The sequence below is a fragment of the Staurois parvus genome, unplaced genomic scaffold (genome assembly GCF_062004578.1).
Source record: "Staurois parvus isolate SC_StPar_1 unplaced genomic scaffold, SC_StPar_1.0 ptg000361l, whole genome shotgun sequence".
Classification (NCBI taxonomy): Eukaryota; Metazoa; Chordata; class Amphibia; order Anura; family Ranidae; genus Staurois; species Staurois parvus.
This window is the reverse complement of record NW_028318157.1, coordinates 7783436-7805572: the sequence shown is the minus strand read 5'-3', so window position 1 is coordinate 7805572 and position 22137 is coordinate 7783436. Positions and strand designations below refer to the sequence as shown.

At 41.4% G+C, this 22137-nt stretch overlaps 1 protein-coding gene across 1 annotated transcript in view; it reads left to right on the top strand.

The window, feature by feature from the left end:
* The window catches only part of AFF2 (ALF transcription elongation factor 2), a 759231-nt gene that overhangs the window by 506426 nt on the left and 230668 nt on the right, over window positions 1-22137 (top strand). Inside the window, exon 8 of the mRNA XM_089684953.1 lies at window positions 4953-5004. Within this exon, the coding sequence (XP_089541079.1) occupies window positions 4953-5004 (52 nt within the window). The remainder of the gene's footprint in view (window positions 1-4952; window positions 5005-22137) is intronic.

Here is a 22137-nt window from a genome sequence, read left to right as displayed (position 1 = left end):
TTCTAGTTTCCCACCAAAGTGCTTCTTCCCCTATCCGCCCAGGGGTTGCAGGTGTACTCACTCAGATCCTCTCCTGTACCGCTTGTGGGATGGCTGCTGCTACCAGTCCTATCAGCTGGGCTACTCCATCCCTGCCATACAGGTGGTCCTCGCTCGGGGGCCAGTGAGTCCCAAGCTTTCCTCCTTTCCAGCTCCAGGCTTGCAGGCAGGCCCCATCTTACTAAGCCTTCTGGCAGCCTTCCTCCTCCAGCCTCACATCTTTCTACTCTTTCTTCCACCCAACCCCTAACACTCTTGCTACTGAGCAGGCTCCTACACTTTTAAGGGATTCCTTGCCCCTTGCCAAGCCTTCTGTTGAGGATTGGCTGAGGTCTCTCAAGAGAGCAGCCAGCCACTCCTCAGGCACACCCACTGCCTCCAAGGCCCTCCTCCAAAAACCTAAGGGCATGTGAAATTCCAGAATGGCTGGCCTACAGAGTCTCTCAGCCCTGACTGCAATTTGACCACTCTGCCTATTACACCTGAGCTGCTAACCAGCTCCTGACTAACCTTTAGGATCTAGCCCCCCCTAGCTAAACTAGGAGGGTGCTACAAAATAATACTCAATTACACGTACAGAAAATAAAAACAAAAACAAACAAATATATATTATTATTACTATTATTATCATAATACAGGATTTATATAGTGCCAACAGTTTTTGCAGCGCTTTACAAAATAAAGGTAGACATTACAGTTACAATACAATTTGGTACAAGAGGAAACAGAGGGCCCTGCTCGTTAGATCTTACTATCTAGGAGGAAGGGTTGAGTGATACAAAAGGTAATAGCTGTGGGGGGATGAGCTGATGGAGGAAATAAACAACAGTTTACTAGGGAAGCAGAATAGGCTTCTTTAAAGAGAAAGGTTTTCATGGATCGTATAAAGGTGGATATATTAGGATATAGCCGGACAGATTGGGATAGGGAGTTCCATAGGCTGGGAGAAGCTTGGGAGAAGTCCTGGAGGCGAGCATGGGAGGAGGTGACACAGGAAATAGAGAGCAGAAGGTCTTCAGAGAATCAAAGAGAGCGGTTTGGTTGATATTTTGAGACCAGGTTGGTGATGTAGCTGGGAGCAGAGTTGTGGATGGCTTTGTAACTTGTTAGTATTTTGAATTTTATTTGTTGGGCAAGTGGAAGCCAGTGGAGGGATTGGCAAAGAGGGGTAGCAGACACAGAACGGTTGGTAAGGTGGATGAGCCTGGCAGCAGTATTCATGATGGACTGGAGTGGGGATAGCCTATGTAAAGGTAAGCCAGGGAGGAGGGATTTGCAGTAGTCAAGGAGAGAGATAACCAGGGAGTGAATTAGGAGCTTTGTGGTATCATTGGTTAAAAAGGGGAGTATTGCGGAGGTTGAGGCGGTATGATTTGGACAGGGATTGGATGTGGGCCTGAAAGGATAGTTCAGAATTCAGGGTTACCCCTAGCACCCTAGCATGCAGGGATGGGTTGTTAGTAGTGCTATTGATACTGACTGAGAAATCGGGGGAGGAGGCACATGGGGGTGGAAATATTATAAGCTCAGTTTTGGATAGATTGAATTTTAAGAAATGGTGTGACATCCAGTCTGATATGTCTGCTAATAAATTGGTGATATGTGAGGAAATGGATGGGTGAGCTGAGGAGTAGAGAGATAGGTTTGTGTGTCATCAGCATAGAAATGGTATTGGAAGCCATGGGAAGCTATCAGTTGACCCAAGGAAGAAGTGTAGATCGAGAATAGGAGAGGTCCAAGGACAGAACCATCAACAGTAAGAGGAGTAGGAGAGGAGGAAGTAGAGTTGTGACACTGAAGGTGCGGTGACATAGGTAAGATTCAAACCAATGGAGAGTACAGTCATGGAGACCAAGTAAATGGAGTTTTTTGAGGAGGAGGGGGTGGTCATCTGTGTCAAAGGCAGTGGAGAGGTCCAAGAGTAATAGTACGGAATAGTGACCATTGGTTTTAGCGGTTAGTAAGTCGTTTGTGAGTTTTAGGAGAGCAGTTTCTGTGGAGTGTTATGGATGAAATCCAGACTGAAGGGGGTTGAGAAGGTTATTCTCACTAAGGTGGCAGCTCAGCCGGTTGTAGACTAGGCATTCAAGGAGTTTGGAGGCAAAAGGGAGTAAGGAGATGGGTCTTAGGTTGTTAAGATTGATGGAGTCCAGCGAGGCCTTTTTAAGTATGGGGGTGACTAGCGAATGTTTTAGAGAGTTGGGGAAGATGCCAGTAGAAAGGGAGAGATTGAAGATATGAGTTAAAGAATGAAGGATAGAGCCATATATATATATTTGCTATCACATGATTGGATAATTTAAATCAGCATTCACTAAGCTAAAGGGAAAATCCCTTGCAAAATGATCCCTAAATCCCCAAAATTCAGTTGATGTTCGAATACACCAGTATGCACCGTCATGTCTTTACTCCTTTTTTCTAACTTTTATGGGTATAGAGCTATGTTTTTCCCAAGCATGTTTGAATTCACTTATTGTTTACCAACTACCTTTACCTACTATATGCTGGAAGTCTGTTTCAGGCCTCAACCACTCTTTTTGGCAAAATAATACTTAAAAATAAAAATACAACTAAGCTCATCTTGAAAATGCATAACATGTTTATTCTGTTGGCTTTGGATGATATATACAGTACAATCCAATGTTTCAAGTTAAGAGTATGGTTGGATTATTAGGCTGCATTCACACTTGAGCGTTTTGTAGCTCGAAGCTTGAAGCTACAAAAACTCTCAACCAATTGTTCTCTATGGTGCCTGTTTGGTTTGCGCGATCAGGTGTAAACAGGCACCATAGAGAACAATTTATTTTTTTAAGTTTGAGCTTTTGTAGAGCTTCAAGTTTCAAGCTACAAAACACTCAAGTGTGAATGCAGCCTCAAGTGGACCCCACACTATTTTATTCCTTAGCTTTTTAAAAAACAGTACACATTATTAAAAAAGAAAAAATTGTAAGGGTACTTAAAGCAAATAAAGGCAAAAAAAATGCAAACAGCATCTCCTGATGTAAATCAATTGACAGTCATGTCTCTCAATGATGTAGATCCATCGTCAATCACAGCAATCCATTTCCCAAGGATGATTTCCTGCAACCTACCGATGCTTCCCCACTGCCATTGTAACCCACCACTGGATGATAACAGAACCCCTGGCACTGCTGTAATGTAAACTACAGTCTGAGAATCCTGGGTGGCAACACTGGCCAAATCACTATATAAAAGCTGGAGATATGGGCGGATGAATTGCCCATATATGTCCAGAATGTTTGGCAGTTTGTCAAACTGTGAATAGGCTGGGTTTGGGTTGAACTTACATTCCTAATAACAATATTGCCATAGATGCAATTGCTGCCAGGGCTATTTTTACTGTTCACAGGACATAATTGATCAATGTGTAGGCATTATTAAAATGTTTGATTTACAGTTTATGATTTATCACTTGTTTTTCACAACTAATGAAACAATTACCATGCAAGACTGCCTTAGCCTTTGCTGCCACTAGACATAAATACTTTGTGATTAGTGATAAATTAAGGCTGCGGCTCTGTGGTAGTATCATACCACAATTATGGTACTTGTCCAACAGTCAACAACCTTTCCAATAAGCAAGAGAGACTAATAACCATAAAAGTGTTATGAAAAACATTTATCCTCAGCTAATGTTTCTATACTGTTATGTTAACTGGAGCAATGAAGCCAAAGCCTTTAGTATTACTATAGGTGAACTCACTGCATTAGTACTACTCTGTAGCCCACGAGTCAAAAATGGCAGCTTCCATGTAAAACTTCACATATCAGTATTCTGTTTTTGTGACAAATTCAGTTTAACATTTCCTTGTGTTAACACATATGATTATTTAGGTCAATAAGCCAGCATCACCCTCAGTTTATTATCTTACTGGGAAAGGTCATCAATTACAGAGTAAGGCCATGTTTGAAAGTAGAAATGTATAACTAGAAATATTTCCTTCCCTACTTGTCCATTCCCCTGACTTTTCCACATAAATCAACGGCTCAACTATCAACCCGTCCCCGCAAGCCAAGGTTCTACACATAATCCTAGACTCTGAATTATCCTTTTGGCCCCCATATCCAATCACTGTCCAAAGCTTGTGGCCTCAACCTCTGCAACATCTCCAGGATGTGCCCCTTCCTAACCAATGACACCACAAAGCTTTTAAATCACTCCATGGTCATCTCCTGCCTTGACTACTGCAACTCCCTCCTCCCTGGCTTACCTTTACATAAGCTATCCCCCCTTCAGTCCATAATGAATGCTGCTGCCAGGCTCATCCATCTTACCAACCGTTCAGTGTCTGCCACCCCTCCCTGCCAATCCCTCCCCTGGCTTCCAATTGCCCAATGAATGAAATTCAAGATATTTACAACAACTTACAAAGTTATCCATAACTCTGCCTCCAGCTACATCACTACCCTAGTCTCAAAATACCAACTAAATAATTCTCTTTGTTCCTCCCAAGACCTCTTGCTCTCTAGCTCCCTTGACACTGCCTCCCATGTTTGCCTCCAGGACTTCTCCAGAGCCTCTCCCATCCTCTCGAACTCCCTACCCCAATGTGTCTGACTGTCTACTCTGTCCACTTTTAGACGATCACTGAAAACTCATCTCTTCAGAGAGGCCTATCCAGCCCCTACCTAACAACTGTACATGTGTCTTCTTCATCAGCCCATCTCCCCACAGTTATTACCTCTTGTATGTCTTGTACTTCCCTCTTAGATTGTAAGCTCTAATGAGCAGGGCCCTTTGATTTTTCCTGTATTAAATTGTGTTGTATTTGTACTGTCTGCCCTTGTGTTGTAAAGTGCTGCATAAACTGTTGGTGATATATAAATCCCATATAATAATAATAATAATAGCAATAATAATAATAAAATAACTTTTTCTACATTTTTTGCAGCATGCTTGAAGATGACCTAAAGCTGAGCAGTGATGAAGAAGACAGCGAACAGGTATTCTAAATATACTTCTAAATATAGGAAAATATGCAGGCTATATTGGATTTATCAGCTCAAAACATGTAATCTACACTGAGCATTAAAAATCTGCAAACATTACAGTAGATATTTTTATTTATCTTTAATAGCCCTATCTCTACTTGCTATTTCAACAACATGCATACCTACTAGAAAATAAAAAAGCATTAGGAAAATATGCTGTATAAGTGGTACCATTTTAGTGTTTATTTCAGTAATTCTACTGATTGGTTTGTAACAAAAATAAAGAGTAAATCCACCTAAACCATACTTGTAATCACATGCCAGCTGGCTGCATTACCTGCTTGTTTCTTACAACTGGTAGGAGTTCTATGGGGTCCATCCTCATCTGGAGATAACCTCTTTCTTCCAATAGCTGTTACTTTTTTTGCTTTGATTTATGCTGAGCAATGTGGTCACCTGAAACTGGTTTAATAAACATAAATTTCTATGGAAAAAAAATCCCAGCAAGATCAGTTACAGCTGTGTGGGGATAACTATACCATCTGGCCTCCTTTCAGATGCCAAATTGTGGCAATTCAACAATATCCTATGCTAAAGTTGACATTGCTGTTTGCAAGGTATCACCAAGTAAGCAGAAAATCCTGCTAATATATAACAAAATATTGTGATTAGCAATAGTCAAAAACAATACTTTTTACATTTGTTCAGTGATTGTGTAGACAACTTTGATTAGTTAACATTCTTATAGACTCCTATATTTCTAGATTGCTGGCAACCCAGCTTAATAGATGCCAAGTAAGACCTATATATTGTATAATCCATCCCCACACAAAACAAACATTATTGATTTGGTTTGTCTGGTTAGATCACAGGTTTCCCATACTTTGCTGTCCAGAGCAAGTTAACATTTCCTCTTGCCATTGTCTGGTTGGATTTTACTTATTTTAAATGTTGAAGGTTCATATATGAAATATTGCTTGTTTCTGTGTTACACTGGAAATATTAATAGCTATTCCAGGCATTCCATTAAATATGCTTTCCTTTGCTGCTTAATGGGGTTAGTTTAGATTAGAAGGAGCACTGCAAGTGAGGGGTTAGATCTGGAATCAATTTTCATTTACAGTTGAGCAGCAGCTATTGATGCTAGGCTCACTGCTCAATAAAAGATCTAAAGATATAGACCTCATGTTTTTCTTTCAATAGAAGCAGCATAATCAGTTTCAAATGTTTTTGCCAAGACACGAGTATTGACATTTTTTTATTTAATAACTGTCTTTTAAGTCCGGAGTTATCAGCAGCTTGCAATGTTTCAATGATTTTTTTTTCCTTTACTCTCTCAAAATCACGCTGACCATGGCAAAGGATATTTATAGGGCAGGTTCATTATAACAAGTAACCATCTGTTTAACATTCCAGATGGGAATTCCTTCATTGTTAGGCTGTACGCTGTACAGATTTTAAACTTTTATGACAAGATTATTAAGCACAGCAATAATTCATACGCCAGCAAGCCACATATCTTAAAAGTTTGTCATATGTGTGTTCTATTTTGTTAACCCAAAAAAATTGCACTTTTTTTAAACATTTCTCTATAATGTCCTACATCTGTATTATTCTCTTTCAATAATTATCTGAATATGCAGCTGTATTTTAAAATGTATGCATGGGCATAAAAAAACAAATTTAATACATCTCTCTATGCCCATTTCCTCATATTTTAAAAATGCCCCAAGCACAGAAAAACTACCTGTTAATACCGCCAGAGCAAAAATAGAGAAAAAGAGAAAGAAAAAGATGATTTCTTTTTGGCCTGGGAAATATGAACTATTGCATATTAATATTTCATATTTCAAGCAGCAAGTGGTATACTTGTAGCAGTTCTGTGCCATTTCTGTAAAGCCATTTATTAGAATGCTGAAAATGCAATAAATAGTTTGTTAAAATAATGTTCTTCCACTCAGGTAGATTCAAAACACATAAACAGCTGAAGGGGTCAGAGGATGCACACCGTGCCTCTCTCCTAGCTAATAAAACCTGCAAGAATTGTCAGTAAGAAGCAGTAAAAGTAAGCAGCAGTGCTGGGTTTTCTTTAAGGAAACCACATGTCAAAATGACCAATAGATTTAGAGATACTATAGGCAACCAAAGTTGTGCTTGCAAATAGTTTCCCTGCCTATATAGTTAGTCTGTCTGAAAAAGACAAAAGTCCATCCAGTTCAACCATTAAAAAAAAAAAGTTATAATCCTACACCCACAGTTGATCCAGGGAAAGGCAAACAACCCCAGCAAAGCATGATCCAATTTTCTCCTGCAGAGGACAAATAATACTTCCTGATCCCCCGAGAGGCAATTGGATATTCCCTGGATCAACCTTACCTATAAATGTTAATATCTGGTTATATTCAGTGTTTCCAAGAAAGAATCCAGGCCTTTTTTAAAGCAATCCACTGAGCTGGCCACAACCAACTCTTGAGGGAGTCTATTCCACATTTTCAAAGCTCTTACTGTGAAGAAACCTTTCCGTGTTTGGAGATTAAATGTATTATCCTCCAGATGTAAAAAGTGCCCCCTTGTTCTCTGTGATGACCTCAGGTTGAATAACTCTACACCGAGTTCACTATATGAACCACTGATGTATTTATACATGTTGATCATATCTCCCTTATTTTCCTCTTCTCAAGAGAGAATAAATTCAGTTCCTCTAATCTTTCTCATAGCTGAGCTCCTCCATGCCTCGTATCAGTTTAATTCTCTGTACTTTCTTCTCTGTTATTTCTCCAGTTCCCCAATGTTCTTTTTATGAATTGGTGCCCAAAATTGAACTGCATATTCCAGATGAGGTGTTACTAATGATTTGCACAGGGGTAAAATTCTCTCTCTCTCTCTCTGGAGTCTATACCTCTTTTAATACAAGAGAGGATTTTGCTCACTTTAGAAACCGCAGCTTGGTATTGCATGCCATTATTAAGCTTGTGATCTACCAGAACTCCCAGATCCTTCTCCACCATTGATTTCCCAGTTGTACTCCCCTTAGTATGTATGATGCATGCATATTATTAGCCCCCAAGTGCATAACCTTACAATTATCAACATTAAACCTCGTTTGCCACATAGTTGCCCAATTAAACAGTGCATTGAGGTCGGCTTGTAAGTTGAAGATATCCTGTAAGGACGTTATTCCACTGCACAGCTTGGTGTCATCCGCAAAGACTGAAATGGTATTTTTAATCTCAGACCCTATATTATTTATAAATATATTAAAAAGTAAGGGTCCCAACACTGAACCTTGGGGTACACCACTGACAACCCCAGACCATTCAGGTATGAATCATTAACCACTACTCTCTGAATACGATCTTTTAGCCAGTTTTCTATCCATTTACATATTTTTCCAAGCCTGTAGACTTTACCTTACACATATACAGTATCTGTTTTTTTATGTGTTGAGAATAGGCTTTTACTGAAGGTGACCTCTGCTTATATACTTTTCATTATATGCTCAGTTTGATTTGACTAGGTTTCTGACAGGTCTACTTTCAAGAACCATTCACTACATATTGTTTTCTTTTTTTGCTTGATAGTAGAGCTTTTTTTAGCATTAACTGTCCACTTGAGAGACCTGCTTCTGCTTTCCTTTTGAGAACATTATTAGCTAGGTAGCCAAAACACATACAGCCTGATTTTAATAAATAGTACAGGTACAATGACTATTGTGATATGGGGGGTAGTTATCGCTTGTGGTAGATGCATTTGTACAGTGAGTTTACAGCAGACAGAAATTTCAGTTTTAGGGTGTGGTAGCCCACTTTTATTAAAAATGGCAGAAAGCAAAACAAAAGTCCAACATAAAGTTATAAAGTTTCCTACGCAGGGGTACTTCTACAGCAAAAATACAACAAATGAAAAATATCAAGTCCACTCTGCCTCAACTTGCAGTTCCTAGCTGAACAGGCCTACTCCAAGCTTCAACAGGATTTTCAAGCCCCCCCCCCCTTTCCTTGGGTGTGCTCACTTTCCCTGAAACTTCTGCACTTCCTCTAGTCCCCTTGGACTTGCTAGCTACCTCGGCTTTCCCAGCTTCCCAAGCCCATGTAGCTGTCCCAACCTTCCTCGTCGGGCAAGAAGTTCCCTCCTCCAGGGATGCAGTCTCAGAGACAACCAGGTCTCCTGACAGGGCTCTCAATCCAAATGTCTGCAACTGCACCAACTCCAACTCCCTCCTTCTACTGCTTTCCCCAGTCCATCATTATAAGGGCTGTATGCACCTGGGCACACACCCTGCTGGTTGGCCACAACACCTGGACACTGGGTTGGAGATTTCATCCTGCCCAAGACTCTTAGAAATTTCCAAACTACAGAGCCCCATCTGGAAATACCAAGCAAAGCAGTTTTCTACACTCAAAATCTATGCTCTGTAGCCTTGCAGTCAGCAGACATGGAAACTCTTTGTCTTTTTCCTGGCCATCTCCATAGTGACACTTGCACTGTCACACTATATACAAAGTGGGGTAATCTATAGAAACAAATAAGGTTTCATATTTTTGTTATATGAGTGGATTAACATAAAGCTGAACTCAAGGATAAGCAAGTATTGTCTAAATACAAGATATACTGTATGTGAGTTCTTTACAAGTAGAAGATGTTTATTGAAAAATTGATAAATCAAGTACAAGCAATGCAGCCTATTGTCATATGAATAACAAAGGAGATACACAGGTATAGACAATATTAACCATTGTACAAAACCTTTTTGAAGTGTTAACAATGGTGAAGAAGCAGTCCACATAGGAGATTATGGGTTGCTATCAGGACATTTCCAGATCTGTGAGAAGATAGCACATCCTATTCACACCTGAGCATAGCAGCAACACACTTTCCCGCTCAGAGTTTTTTTGCAAATTGTTCACACATTTCCGAACACATGGCAAATCCAAATAAAAAATGCCCAGTTCAGCTCTTAAATCTTTCCTGACCCCTCCTGCAATGGATTGGAAGGGTCAAGTTGTAAAAGCTTTAAATGCATCCAAGGTGATAGAATGTGCAGCTGTATGGCCATTAAGGACCCAGTATTCAGACATATCTTGTATATATGGCATATCAACCTTCAGTTCAGCCAACCAAAATCTAGATAATCTCCGTAACACAGCAGATGGTACCCTGGACATAACCAAAGACAAAAGGATAGAAGCTTGGTCCAATATTCCCCCCTACAAAATGGTGATTTCCAAGACACTGGGCAGGACAAGACTCCCTGCAAACTCCAGGTCAATGCAGGAGAAGGCTTTAGTGGTGGATGAGTAGCAGGTAAATACCCACTTAGAATGGTTCCACCATCTCCAAACATTGGTGAGGGGGAATGCCTCAGTCCAAGCCATAAGATTAGAGTGGGAGAACTAGAACAACAGTACTTAAGTAAAGTGTCTATCCAGGTGAGGTGAAGAAGCAATCTCACCATCTTGAATGTGTAGTTTTGCAGGGAAGATCATACTGTATTTATTGCCTTTTCTTTCTAAATTTGATTTGGATAACATCAAATGATTTCTTAATTTTTTGGGTTTCCACAGAATTCTCAGGGAAGATGAAGAGTTTAGTGTTGCCATAGTCTAAATCTCCCTATGAGCAGGCTTCACGAAGGATCAAATCATTGTCTTTCAAGTGAAGCAATTAATTATGAACAGGCAAGGTGATGTCCCAGGAGAGCCTCTGTCCATTAGGATACAATGCTCATGTTCCACAGAGAAGAACAGAGAGAATGTAGCATTTAGAAGCATTTGCTTCAGCAGACACTGACATGTAACTTCTTTCCTTAATATCGGTGTACTATGTGTATTTTATCCAAGTGTGCATTTCTTCCAGCTTTCTGTAATAAAGACCAGTCACTGCTCCCCCTTGTCTTTATGCAGTGTGACTGGTTTTGTCTCCACCCTCTCCTGTAGTGCTCTGCTGGCAGCCTGTAATTCTCTGCACAGACTATGTACAGCACAGTGCTTATATCACTGCTACTACAAGGTAATGTCAGGGTTTGTAAGGCATTTGGTGCACACAAAGTGGATTTATAGTATATAATTTGAGGCTATTGAGGTATATAGTTAAATGATAGTTTTTGTACCTGAAGATCGGCTTTACAGTATATTTGACATGGGTTTCTGCCCTTTGCAAATTGCCATTGCAATATCCCAATAAATAAACCTAATTTTATTATGATTTGAAGCAACCTTGAAAGTCCATTAAACAATCAGTACCTTGACTAATTGTGAGTAAACTGTAGCTTATGAACATTTAATACTGCTGAGCAGAAGTTCAGCCTGAGTCAACCATATCAATCCCAGGTCTGCAACTAGGTCACTAGGGTGCAGTTTATTATACAGTATATCTAGTTATAACTCAATTTAGTTAAACAAAAATAACACAGTATGGTAACTTTGGCAGTTTTCTGTTCTTTGAAGATAGAATGGTCTAAGCCAGAATTCAACTTTGGAGCCCACCTGCAAAAAATAATGCACCCCAAACCTATCCCCACTGTACAGTAGGCATCTTGGGTTGCTTTTGCTGATCACTTACATCCACTGATTTTATTTGCAATCATTGCCCTGCTGAAAAACCTGGTACTTTCAAATATGGTACACAGGCTCCCCAGGCCTACCATGATGCATTGTTTTGTACATGAGCAGACAGTTACCATGCTTGGTAGGGCAGGGGGTATGCATAACAGTAAGTAAGATCAGCAGAGACTGGTTGAATTGTGATCCATCTATGACCATTCCCACGAGAGAGAAGTTGATCTAACGATTGGCTTCTCTTGAACAGAAATGTTGGAAAATTCTTGTTTGATCAGCACTGCAGCCAATTCAGCTGCAGCGCTGATTATTGTGTTCTAACATGGGAGGAATCACGCTGTCAGAATACAATAGTGAAGTGGGTAGCAGGGGCAGACTGACAACTCATGGGGCCCCCGGGCAAGAGGGGATCATGGGGCCCCTGTGTCCTTGCCCAAACTCAAAAAAGCCTATGAAAAAGGTACCAGGGGCATCTCATGGGGCCCCCTACTGACCCCGGGCCCTCGGGCAGTGCCCGAGTTTCCAAATGGTCAGTCCGCCCTTGGTGGGTAGTATTCCCCCATTTATCTTGATTGTGTGGATGGGGGAATCCATTTGGTTGACTGATCAAAATATAATGATCTGTCCATAGTCAGCTTTAGCTTTTAGTCTTTGATCATTTTTGTACAGACCTTTGCAGCAATTAGATCAACAAACAGGAGTGTACAGAGGGAAAGGCATTTGTGTGGGCTATGCTTCAGTAAAGGTATGCTTTCAATTATAAATTATCTCTGACAATTTGTATGCTGATTAATCACAGTGAATGCTATCTCAATAAAATCAGTGTATTGTCAGCTTTTCAGTTTAGTTTTAAAATTAGACAGTTTGTAAATTGTTTATATAAAAGATTGTAACAATACAATTGAAGTAGCAGAAGCATAATCCAATCTATAATTTATAAACTGGTTTCATTTGATTTAATCACATAAATCGGGTTTTGCCTACATATATGAATATATTCTCTGAAATTGATCTCTGAAGCAAATCTTTTTTTCCAAATCTAATTTCTGCTAAACTTTTTAGTAACAGAGAGGATGGCATTGAAAATAGATAAAAGAAATAAACAAAACAAGGAATTAGAATATGTATCCAAATAGCTCTGTACAAGTAAATCCCACGATGCGTTGTGGCATGTTATCATTTCGGGAAAATGACAGCACCAGATAAGCCATTGGGGAGAGTCCAGCTAGCTTATAGTGGATTTTACCTCAGATTTGCATGAGAAAAGGGTTTTGTCCCGCTTTACATTAAACATATGTGATATTCTGGGGTATTTGAGCATGGCTTGTGTTCCATAATTATGCATTATTGTTCAAGGGGAGAAAAAAATCACTGCTGAAAACTCCAGCTGCTTAAACAGTTTGATAGATTGAAGCTATTCTGCCATCAGTGCCCCCAGCTGTGTTGCTTAGCAACATTTTAATTCAAGAAGAATCGAAGGAGATGCAGTCCCTGTGGAGAGGGAAACAGAAATAAGAGGGCCGTTGACAGATGATCTCAGTTGTTTCTTCTAATATACTGTGAAGATCACTGGCTCTTTTCATGAATGATAAATGGACTGTACACAGATCAATGGGTTCAACATAAACTGGATCTGGCCTCTATGTCTAAGGCAAGCACTGGGGCCCAGAAATTTACTCATTTGGATGATTTGGTGTTTGTTTTCTCAACAGTTTCACAAGGGGGAAATTGATCTGAACATTTGGCATAACTTGGCCTTTCCTTGCCTTAGCAAATATTAATACTCTTCCAGATGGAGTGGTTTCTGTACATATTTAGCTTTTGTGCCTAGAGTCAGGGACTAGAATGGGCTTAGGAGAGCAGATTCTTTTGATAATGCTGAACTACAGTTCACAGGTACTATAAGTAATTGTTTCTTTTTACTCGTGTAAATTCAAACCCACAAATCTGGCTTTTAGCATCTGTCAAATGACAGGGACCTCACAAGTCCAGCCCAAGATGATTATAATGTGATTAGTGACTCATTGACACCCAGCAGAACAAAAAGTGAAAGATCAATCAAGCAGGTTTGCAGATATATTTTTTCGCTGTTTCCTTTTCACCTGCTCTGCTCTGATTGCACTACTGGGAAAAATGCACTGCCAATTATTATAAAGGCATTCCTGGCATTCAAATACACTGTACACATCTATAATAATGACAGGAATGCTGTCTTTCATATAACCAAAAATCCTGCAATAACATTTCCTCACATGTACACATGATTATTTGTAATGAATTAAGCTCACTTAACATTTGGGGATCATTTATTAGCTAATATAGGTGTCATGGTATTTAAAGCTGAAGTTTAGTATATTCTGTTTATACAGCACTAAACACATTAGGTATGAGTAATAGTGTGTATCCCATTACCTGCAGGTGGATGCTCTGCTAAAAATCATTCCTGAGCAACTGTCTTCCAGTGCATCCAAAGCCCAAATACAGACAAATAAAGAATGATTTCTCACAGTGGGGCAGAAGGGTTAATTGCTCATTTATGCATTTGGAGAAAAATAAAGGAGATTTACTTACCTGATCCTTCACTCCTCCCTGCAGTTTCGTCACTCTGATTTTTTCAAAGGATTCTTTGAAAAAGTTAGAAAGATAAAACATGTCAGTAAGTGACATCATATGCAAACCAGAACCGCAAATAAGCTTTCCACCATCTTGAATTCAGGTTTTTCATTTATTTATATGTGAGCACCTTTTTATCTTATAAAGAGTTTGTGGATGAATCTGTTGCACTATGTTTTTCATTTCTACACATTTTCTTGGATGTTGTGAAATAATACTGTGAAGAGTGGCTGCCTTAAAGGAGGAGTGGAAGAAAAAAAAAAGATTTATAATTGGAAATACTATATTGGCCTGTAGGGATTTACATGTGGGGAGAGAGACACATGGTGGATTACGAATTTTGCGCTTTAGTGACACAATTATGTGTGAGCACAAATAGATTATTTTATTTTATTTCGGGTCATAGCATATTGCAATAGAATTTTTTTTTTTTTTAATGGGAGATAGGAATATCAGATAATTTAAAGGGGAAGACCATATGAATTAGAGGAGGAGATTGGAGGACAAGGAGAATTTGTGGCATATGGTTGTCCAGTCTTGTGATCTGAAAAACCTTGATAAGAGTATTTTTGCATGTGAGATATAGAACTGGGTGTAGAGGGCACATGGTGAAGAGTGAGATATGCACTATACAAACACTGGTACATGTGAGCACAAATAGATAGATTTTAATAGTATTGGTTCAAAATCTACCACATTATAGAGTTTTGTACTTTTTGGAGGAGCGGATTGGAAGAAAGTGGAGTGGAAGGAAGTCACAGACACTTTGAATTTGTTTTATTTGACCTGCACATAATTTAGGGTCATGGGATCTGGTGAGCATTTAAGAATTTTCACAATAAACGAAGACGATATATGTGCATGATATAGGACTATGATATGGAGACTTAAGTGCTGATATACCTCTACTCATTTTGAAACTACCCACCCAGGGGTGCAGAGAATTTCTTATTTTTCTTATATTTTTATCTGATTGCTGAAAAGTAACACATGATTATATTGTTTGTGTTATTAAGCCCCAAAATGCATTGCATTCTGTAAATATGAAGAGAAGAGTGTGTCATTTAATGACTTATTTTCAACTTACAATATGTGATGCATTGTAGGACAATAATAGTTTGAGTTCTGTGAATGGCAGAGAGGGCAGAAGAAGGGCGGGTGAGTGGCACTACTCTCAGTAGCAGCAATGGCTGTTAAGCTTCACAGCACCAGAAGACAGTTGTTCAGGACAGTATCAGGCAGCTATAAAGGAGAAACTGCAGAGATGATGTCACGGAAACCACCGTGACTTGAGCTTCGTGAGGGGCCTGGGGACCAGACTCCTTCCCAGGATGAAGGAGACCCCCCTCCCACTTGGGGTTTTCCCTAGAGGGTTATATCACATCATTGGGTACCTGGCTGGCCATGAATTATACCAGCTACCCTTTCCATGCAGTTAGAGCTAAAGGGACTGTTTCTGGAACCCCTTGACATACTGTGCATAGTGGAACTATGTGCAGGGGGTGAATTCCAGCATATGTGGGGTTAACAAAGTTTACTTTCTGTTACAGATTTCCTGGCATCAATTATTGTTTGCTGTAATTAGATTTAGGTGATAAGCATTCACTTTGTTTAACCGCTTTCCCCCCGCCCTATAGCAGATATACTGCTACAGGGAGGCAGGGGTGCGCAAAATCACGTATATATAACTGATTTTGCATTTCCAGGTAGGGCACGTGCGTGAGCTCTACCTGCGCCGCCATTTGCGGCCACGGCTGTCAATCACTGGGTCAAGGCTGTTGATTACCCGGCGGCACCCGGTGATTACCAAGGATCTTTGATGAGGAGGAGGACTGTTTTGTTTACTAACAGTCCTCCTCCCTGTCAGCTTGGGTACTGTAAGGGAATTCCTGTGAGATGCCTGGCTAATAGAAATGCGCATTCGCACAGCAAGCACCGCAGAGTAGTGACCAGACATGCACATCCGCACAGAAATGTGCAATCACAGACAGGCACACTTACACGCACAGTGAATATTGGCGCCAGACGGACTATTTAAAGGATGCATCTGCCTGTGCTTAGTGCTGACTGGTCTTCAGCTGTTTCCCTGTGTCCTGCTGTATTCTTGTATGATCCCCTTGTTGCTGACCCAGCTTGTTCCTGACCTGATTTCAGATTCCGCTCCTGCTTTGTTGCTAGTTCCTGTTCCCGGCTCTGTTCCTGAAGTTGACTTGCTCATGATTTGGCACCTTGCTGTCCGCTGTTGATGACCTTGACTATTCCTGTGACCTTGCTCCTGTCTCCGATCCCAGCTTCCTGTCCTTGAGTGCCCTCCTGGTTGTCTACTATACCAGCTCTGCTCACCATAAACTGTTCCTGCTTCAGGTCGACTAGGAGATCTGACTTGTCACTTATCCTGATCCTGCTGTGCAAGTGGAGTGCCCTTTTAACCCAAGTGGGATTCCAAAACATTGCTACCGTTCCTGTACCGTTCCTGAACCGGTGATGCACCAGTCTCTTCAGGACTCCAACTGCAAGCTCTTCAGGCAACATCTGCTGGCACTCTTGTTCCCCTGGTCCCTCGGCACCCTCTGTTCCACTTCCAGTGGGGTCAGGGCTAGTGACACAAATGAAGCCAACCTCATCATTTCATTCTACTATCAGGTACGTGACAGTATCAGTCAGCCAGTGATGGATTCTGAAAGGGAGGCCTCTGCATTGGAGGATATTTGTCGATCAATCTCTGCCTTATGCTACATTGTGCAGAGTTTTCAAAGAAACCTTGATTACATGGAGGACCGACTACCAGACAAGCCAGATGTTTCATCGACCCTGGGTCCCTCTGCAGCCTCAGATGTAACCACCCAAACGGAGCTCAACATGATTTATGGGACTATTCCTCCACCTGAACCCCGGGTGCCAATACCTGAATGTTTTACTGGAGACCACAAAACATTTTGAACTTTTTGTAACTCTTGTGAACTATATTTCTCTCTGCTGCCTAGAACCTTTGCATCACAGAGTACCAAGGTGGAGTTCATTATCCCAGTCTTTCAGAATGAACCCCAATCTTGGGCCCATCATCTCCGGGAGCAACATGATCCTGCTTTGACTTCTACAGACTCTTTTTTTCTCTGCCATGTCTCAGCTATACGCTGACCCCTTCTGTCATCAGACTGCAGAATTTATGCTTAGCAAGCTACAGCAAGGCCAAAGGCCTGTAGAGGTCTATGTGACTGAGTTCTGTGTGTGGAGTACTGACACTCAATGGAATGATTCAGCACTCTGTCATCAGTTTCGTCTCAATCTATCCAATGCTCTTAAAGATGAGCTTGCTCGAGTAGGGGTGCCTACCTTACTAGAAGATCTGATAAACCTCATCATCCAGATCGATTGACAGCTATGGGAAAGGCCAGGTGAAAGAATCAGCAAGAGTTTTTTGGATGTTGAAATTGAGTAATTGAGGTTCCTGTTCCCTCGCCCACTGCTTTAACATCCTCTAGCAAAGGGGGGGCATTGTAACCCTCCTCGAAGGAGCTTTTGGAGGCCACCTTTATCCTCTGCTGAGAGTCTTTGATGACAGCATTCCAACCTTTGTCTCTACTGTGGTGATGCTGGTCACTTCATACTGACATGTCCAGTGAGACCTCACAAGACTTCCCCTAACTGGTTCCATATGATGCACCCACAGGGAACGAATCAAACATACCTCTCCCTCCTACTTCCCTTGCAGCTTACTGAAAAGACTGATTCTGATCTAGCAATTATAGACTCTGGTGCCTGTAGCTGTTTTGTGGACTCTACCTTTGTAACTCAGCACTATCTTCCTCTCTGTATCAAGAAACAAGGATTTTTGGTTCATCTGGCTGATGGCTCTGGTATCAGGCCTGGCCCAGTGACACTAGAGACTGTTCCAGTCTTCTGCCACTCTTCCTCAGGACATCAGGAATTTCTATGTCTAGCTGTCATAACATCACCTATGTTTCCTGTCAACCTCGGCATGCCCTGGTTAAAGGCACACAACCCCTCCATTAACTGGCTCACTGGGGAGATGACCTTTTCATCCAAATACTGTCAGATTCATTGTACTCCAAAGAAGCCGTGCACAGCGACTCCTCTTCTTAGTATTCATCCTGATTTGGAGATGATGAGACTTGTTCCTACCTCCTATCATGATTACCTGGATGTATTCAACAAGAAAAGTGCTAATGCTCTTCCCCCTCACCGACCCTATGATTGTTCTATTGAACTCCTGCCCAGTGCTGAGATTCCTTGTGGCCGAATTTACCTTCGCTCCGAGTTGGAACAAGAGGCCCTTTAAAATTACATAGATGAAAGCCTGGAAAAGGGGTTTGTTTGGCCCTCCACATCACCAGCAGGAGCTGGCATCTTCTTTGTTGAAAAAAAGGATCATACTCTTAGACCATGTGTGGACTATCGTGATCTTAATAAGATAACAGTCAATAACCGCTATCCTCTTCCTCTGATTCCCGAACCGTTCCAGAGGTTATGAGGGGCATGTGTCTTTTCAAAACTAGACCTGAGAGGTGCATATAATTTAGTCAGAATTTGTGAAGGAGATGAGTGGAAGACGGCCTTTCGAACGTGCTTCGGGCATTTTGAATACTTGGTTATGCCGTTTAACCATTGTAATGCCCCAGCAACGTTCCAACATTTTGTCAATGATATATTCCAGGACTATCTTGATTTATTTATCATTATCTACTTGGACGATATCCTAGTCTTCTCCAGCTCAATGGAGCAACACTGAGACCATGTGAAGAAAATACTAGATAGACTACGCCAACATCACATCTATGCTAAAGCAGAAAAGTGTGAATTTGAGAAACAGGTATGAGGATAACATGCATGAAGGTGAGCAAAAACGTGAATAATATCCTTAATGGGTAAACATAAGGTGAATGGTGTCCTTAATGGGTCACACAGACTTCATGCAGGTGTGAGCCACAATGTGCCAATCCTCTAAGGCTGGGGTGCCCCCTCACCTTCCTGCTCAGGCCCCCAGGGACCAAAGAGCTTATAATGCTGATTGTAATGATCCTGCTGGTCGGTGGATCCTGCTGGTAATAGTGGTGTCACTCACTCCTCCTGGTAGGTCTTAGTATGGAATAGTAACCTCAGCACTGCCCGTGATGTCTCTCCGATAGAGGCTCTCCAGTACGGTCTGCCGGTCTCTATGTGCATTCACTGACACTGAGCAGCACGAACCTCCCCTTGGGAGAAGAGACTGACGACTTGTGAGAGAAGGAGGAGGTGGAGGAGGTTCGTGCTGCTCAGTGTCAGTGAATGCACATAGAGACCGGCAGACCGTACTGGAGAGCCTCTATCGGAGAGACATCACGGGCAGTGCTGAGGTTACTATTCCATACTAAGACCTACCAGGAGGAGTGAGTGACACCACTATTACCAGCAGGATCCACCGACCAGCAGGATCATTACAATCAGCATTATAAGCTCTTTGGTCCCTGGGGGCCTGAGCAGGAAGGTGAGGGGGCACCCCAGCCTTAGAGGATTGGCACATTGTGGCTCACACCTGCATGAAGTCTGTGTGACCCATTAAGGACACCATTCACCTTATGTTTACCCATTAAGGATATTATTCACGTTTTTGCTCACCTTCATGCATGTTATCCTCATAGCTGTCCACTGCACTCTTTATATATATGTCAGCCACTCCTTATATATGTCAGCCACTATTTTATATGGTTTATCTTATCTTATTTTGCTTATTTAGCGCCGTATTAATTGGTTTTATATTGAGTTGTTGATTTTGGTGCTGTGGCTGTGGCACTACTAATACAGGCTACTTTAATCATCTAATCATTTACATCTACATTTTGGCGCAGGAGATTATCCTTTTTAATTTGAGAAACAGACTATTCAGTTTCTCAGACTTATCATTACTCCTGATGGCAATGCTATGGATCCACAAAACGTAACTTCTGTATTATAGTGGCCTGTCCCAGGAGACAAAAAAGCTGTACAATGCTTCCTGGGGTTTGCTAACTTCTATAGGAAATTTATCAAGAATTGTTCCAGTATCATTGCACCAATTACGCAGTTGACCAGACAATATGTTTCATTCAAATGGACCCCCGAGGCTCAAGCAGCATTTGAACAGCTAAAAACTCTATTCACTTCTGCTCCCATCCTGAAGCACCCAATTCCTGCCTTAGCCTATGTTCTTGAAGTGGATGCTTCTGAAAGTGCTGTTGCAGGCATATTATCTCAACAACAGGGACCAAAATCTCTACTTCACCCTGTTGCCTTCTTCTCTAGGAAGTTAAGCTCCACTGAAAGGAACTATGATGTGGGGGACAGGGAGCTGTTAGCTATTAAGGCGGCTCTCGAGGAATGGCACTATCTGCTGGAGGGAGCTTCACACCCTACCCTCATTTTTACAGATCACAAGAATCTGGAGTACTTAAGAACTGTAATGACTAAGGCCGCAGCAGGCAAGATGGGCACTTTTCTTTTCTCGTTTTGTTTCACATAACATACCGTCCAGGATCGAAGAACGGCAAAGCACTCTCACGCATGTTTCATGACCCGGTCTTACCTTCCGAACCTGACACTATTAGCCAGCTAAGCACTTTTTGCTCCTGCAAACAGATCTTGTATCACAAATAAAGGAAGTGGTTGTCAATCATTTACCTTCTTTGGAAATGCATCTTCAGCTAAGGGATGATCTTTACTTTCATAACGAACAGATTTTCATCCCAGAACAATTTAGGATTCTCATCCTTAAAAGGTGTCATGATCATCCTTTAGCGGGTCACTTTGATATCCACAAGACCTCAGATTTGGTCTCCCACTCCTTCTGGTGGCCAGATTTAACAAAGGATTGTAAAGACTATGTTAGGTCTTGCTCTGTATGCCTCCAAAACAAGTCTGATAGAGCCAGATCCTCAGGCCTGTTGTAATCCCTTCCAGTATCTGAAAAACCATGGAGCATGATTTCTTTGGATTTCATTGTAGAGCTTCCCCGTCTGAAGGATTCACCACCATCTTTGCTGTGGTTGATTGTCGAAGATGGTACACTTCATACCTCTGAGAGGGACTCCTTCTGCTGCTGAGGCTGCTTCTGCTTTCATTAAAGAGATTGGGAGGTTACTAGGTATTCCGAGCAATATCATGTCCGATCGAGGAGTCCAGTTCACTTCCAAGTTCTGGAAGGCTCAGTGTGAAGCACTAAACATCGAACTTCATTTTTCTTCTGCCTACCATCCACAAACGCATGGGCAAACTGAGAGGACAAATCAGACCCTTGAACAATATTTGCAATGTTTTTCATCTTACTCGCAGGATGACTGGGTGTCTCTCCTTCCATTGGCAGAATTTGCATACAATAATTCCATCCACTCTGCTACCAAGCAGTCTCCCTTCTATGCCAACTATGGATATCATCCTTCCTTCCTGAGATGCCTGTGGAACCCGTTGTGTCGGTGGTACAAGAAATGCTGGATTTTCTTAATAGGAACAGCCAGCTTTTACGAGAAACTATTTTAAAAACCCAGGCGAGCAATAAAAGGTTTTTTGATAGCAAAAGAAGGGGGAATTTGAAGGTCTGGCTATCCACAGCAAACCTGAAACTAAGTAGTCCTTCAAAGAAGCTTGGTCCGAGGTACCTGGGACTATTTAAAAATTAAAAGAAAGATTAAATCTGTGGCATTTGAATTAATGTTACCAAAGAATCTGAAGATTCATCCGGTATTCCATGTCTCTTTATTAAAACCAACAGTCCCAAATTTCTTCCTGGATCGAGGTCCAGAATCTCCTGCTCCACTGCTGATTGAAGGTAATGAGGAATATGTGGTAAAGCCCATCCTGGACTGTAGAAAGAGGGGTGGTCAGACCCAGTTCCTCCTCAAATGGAAGGGCTACGGTCCAGTGGATAATTCCTGGGAACCATCTGCTAATGTCCATGTGCCACGGTTAGTTCAAGCTTACCTTCAACTTCATCCTGAAATGCGCA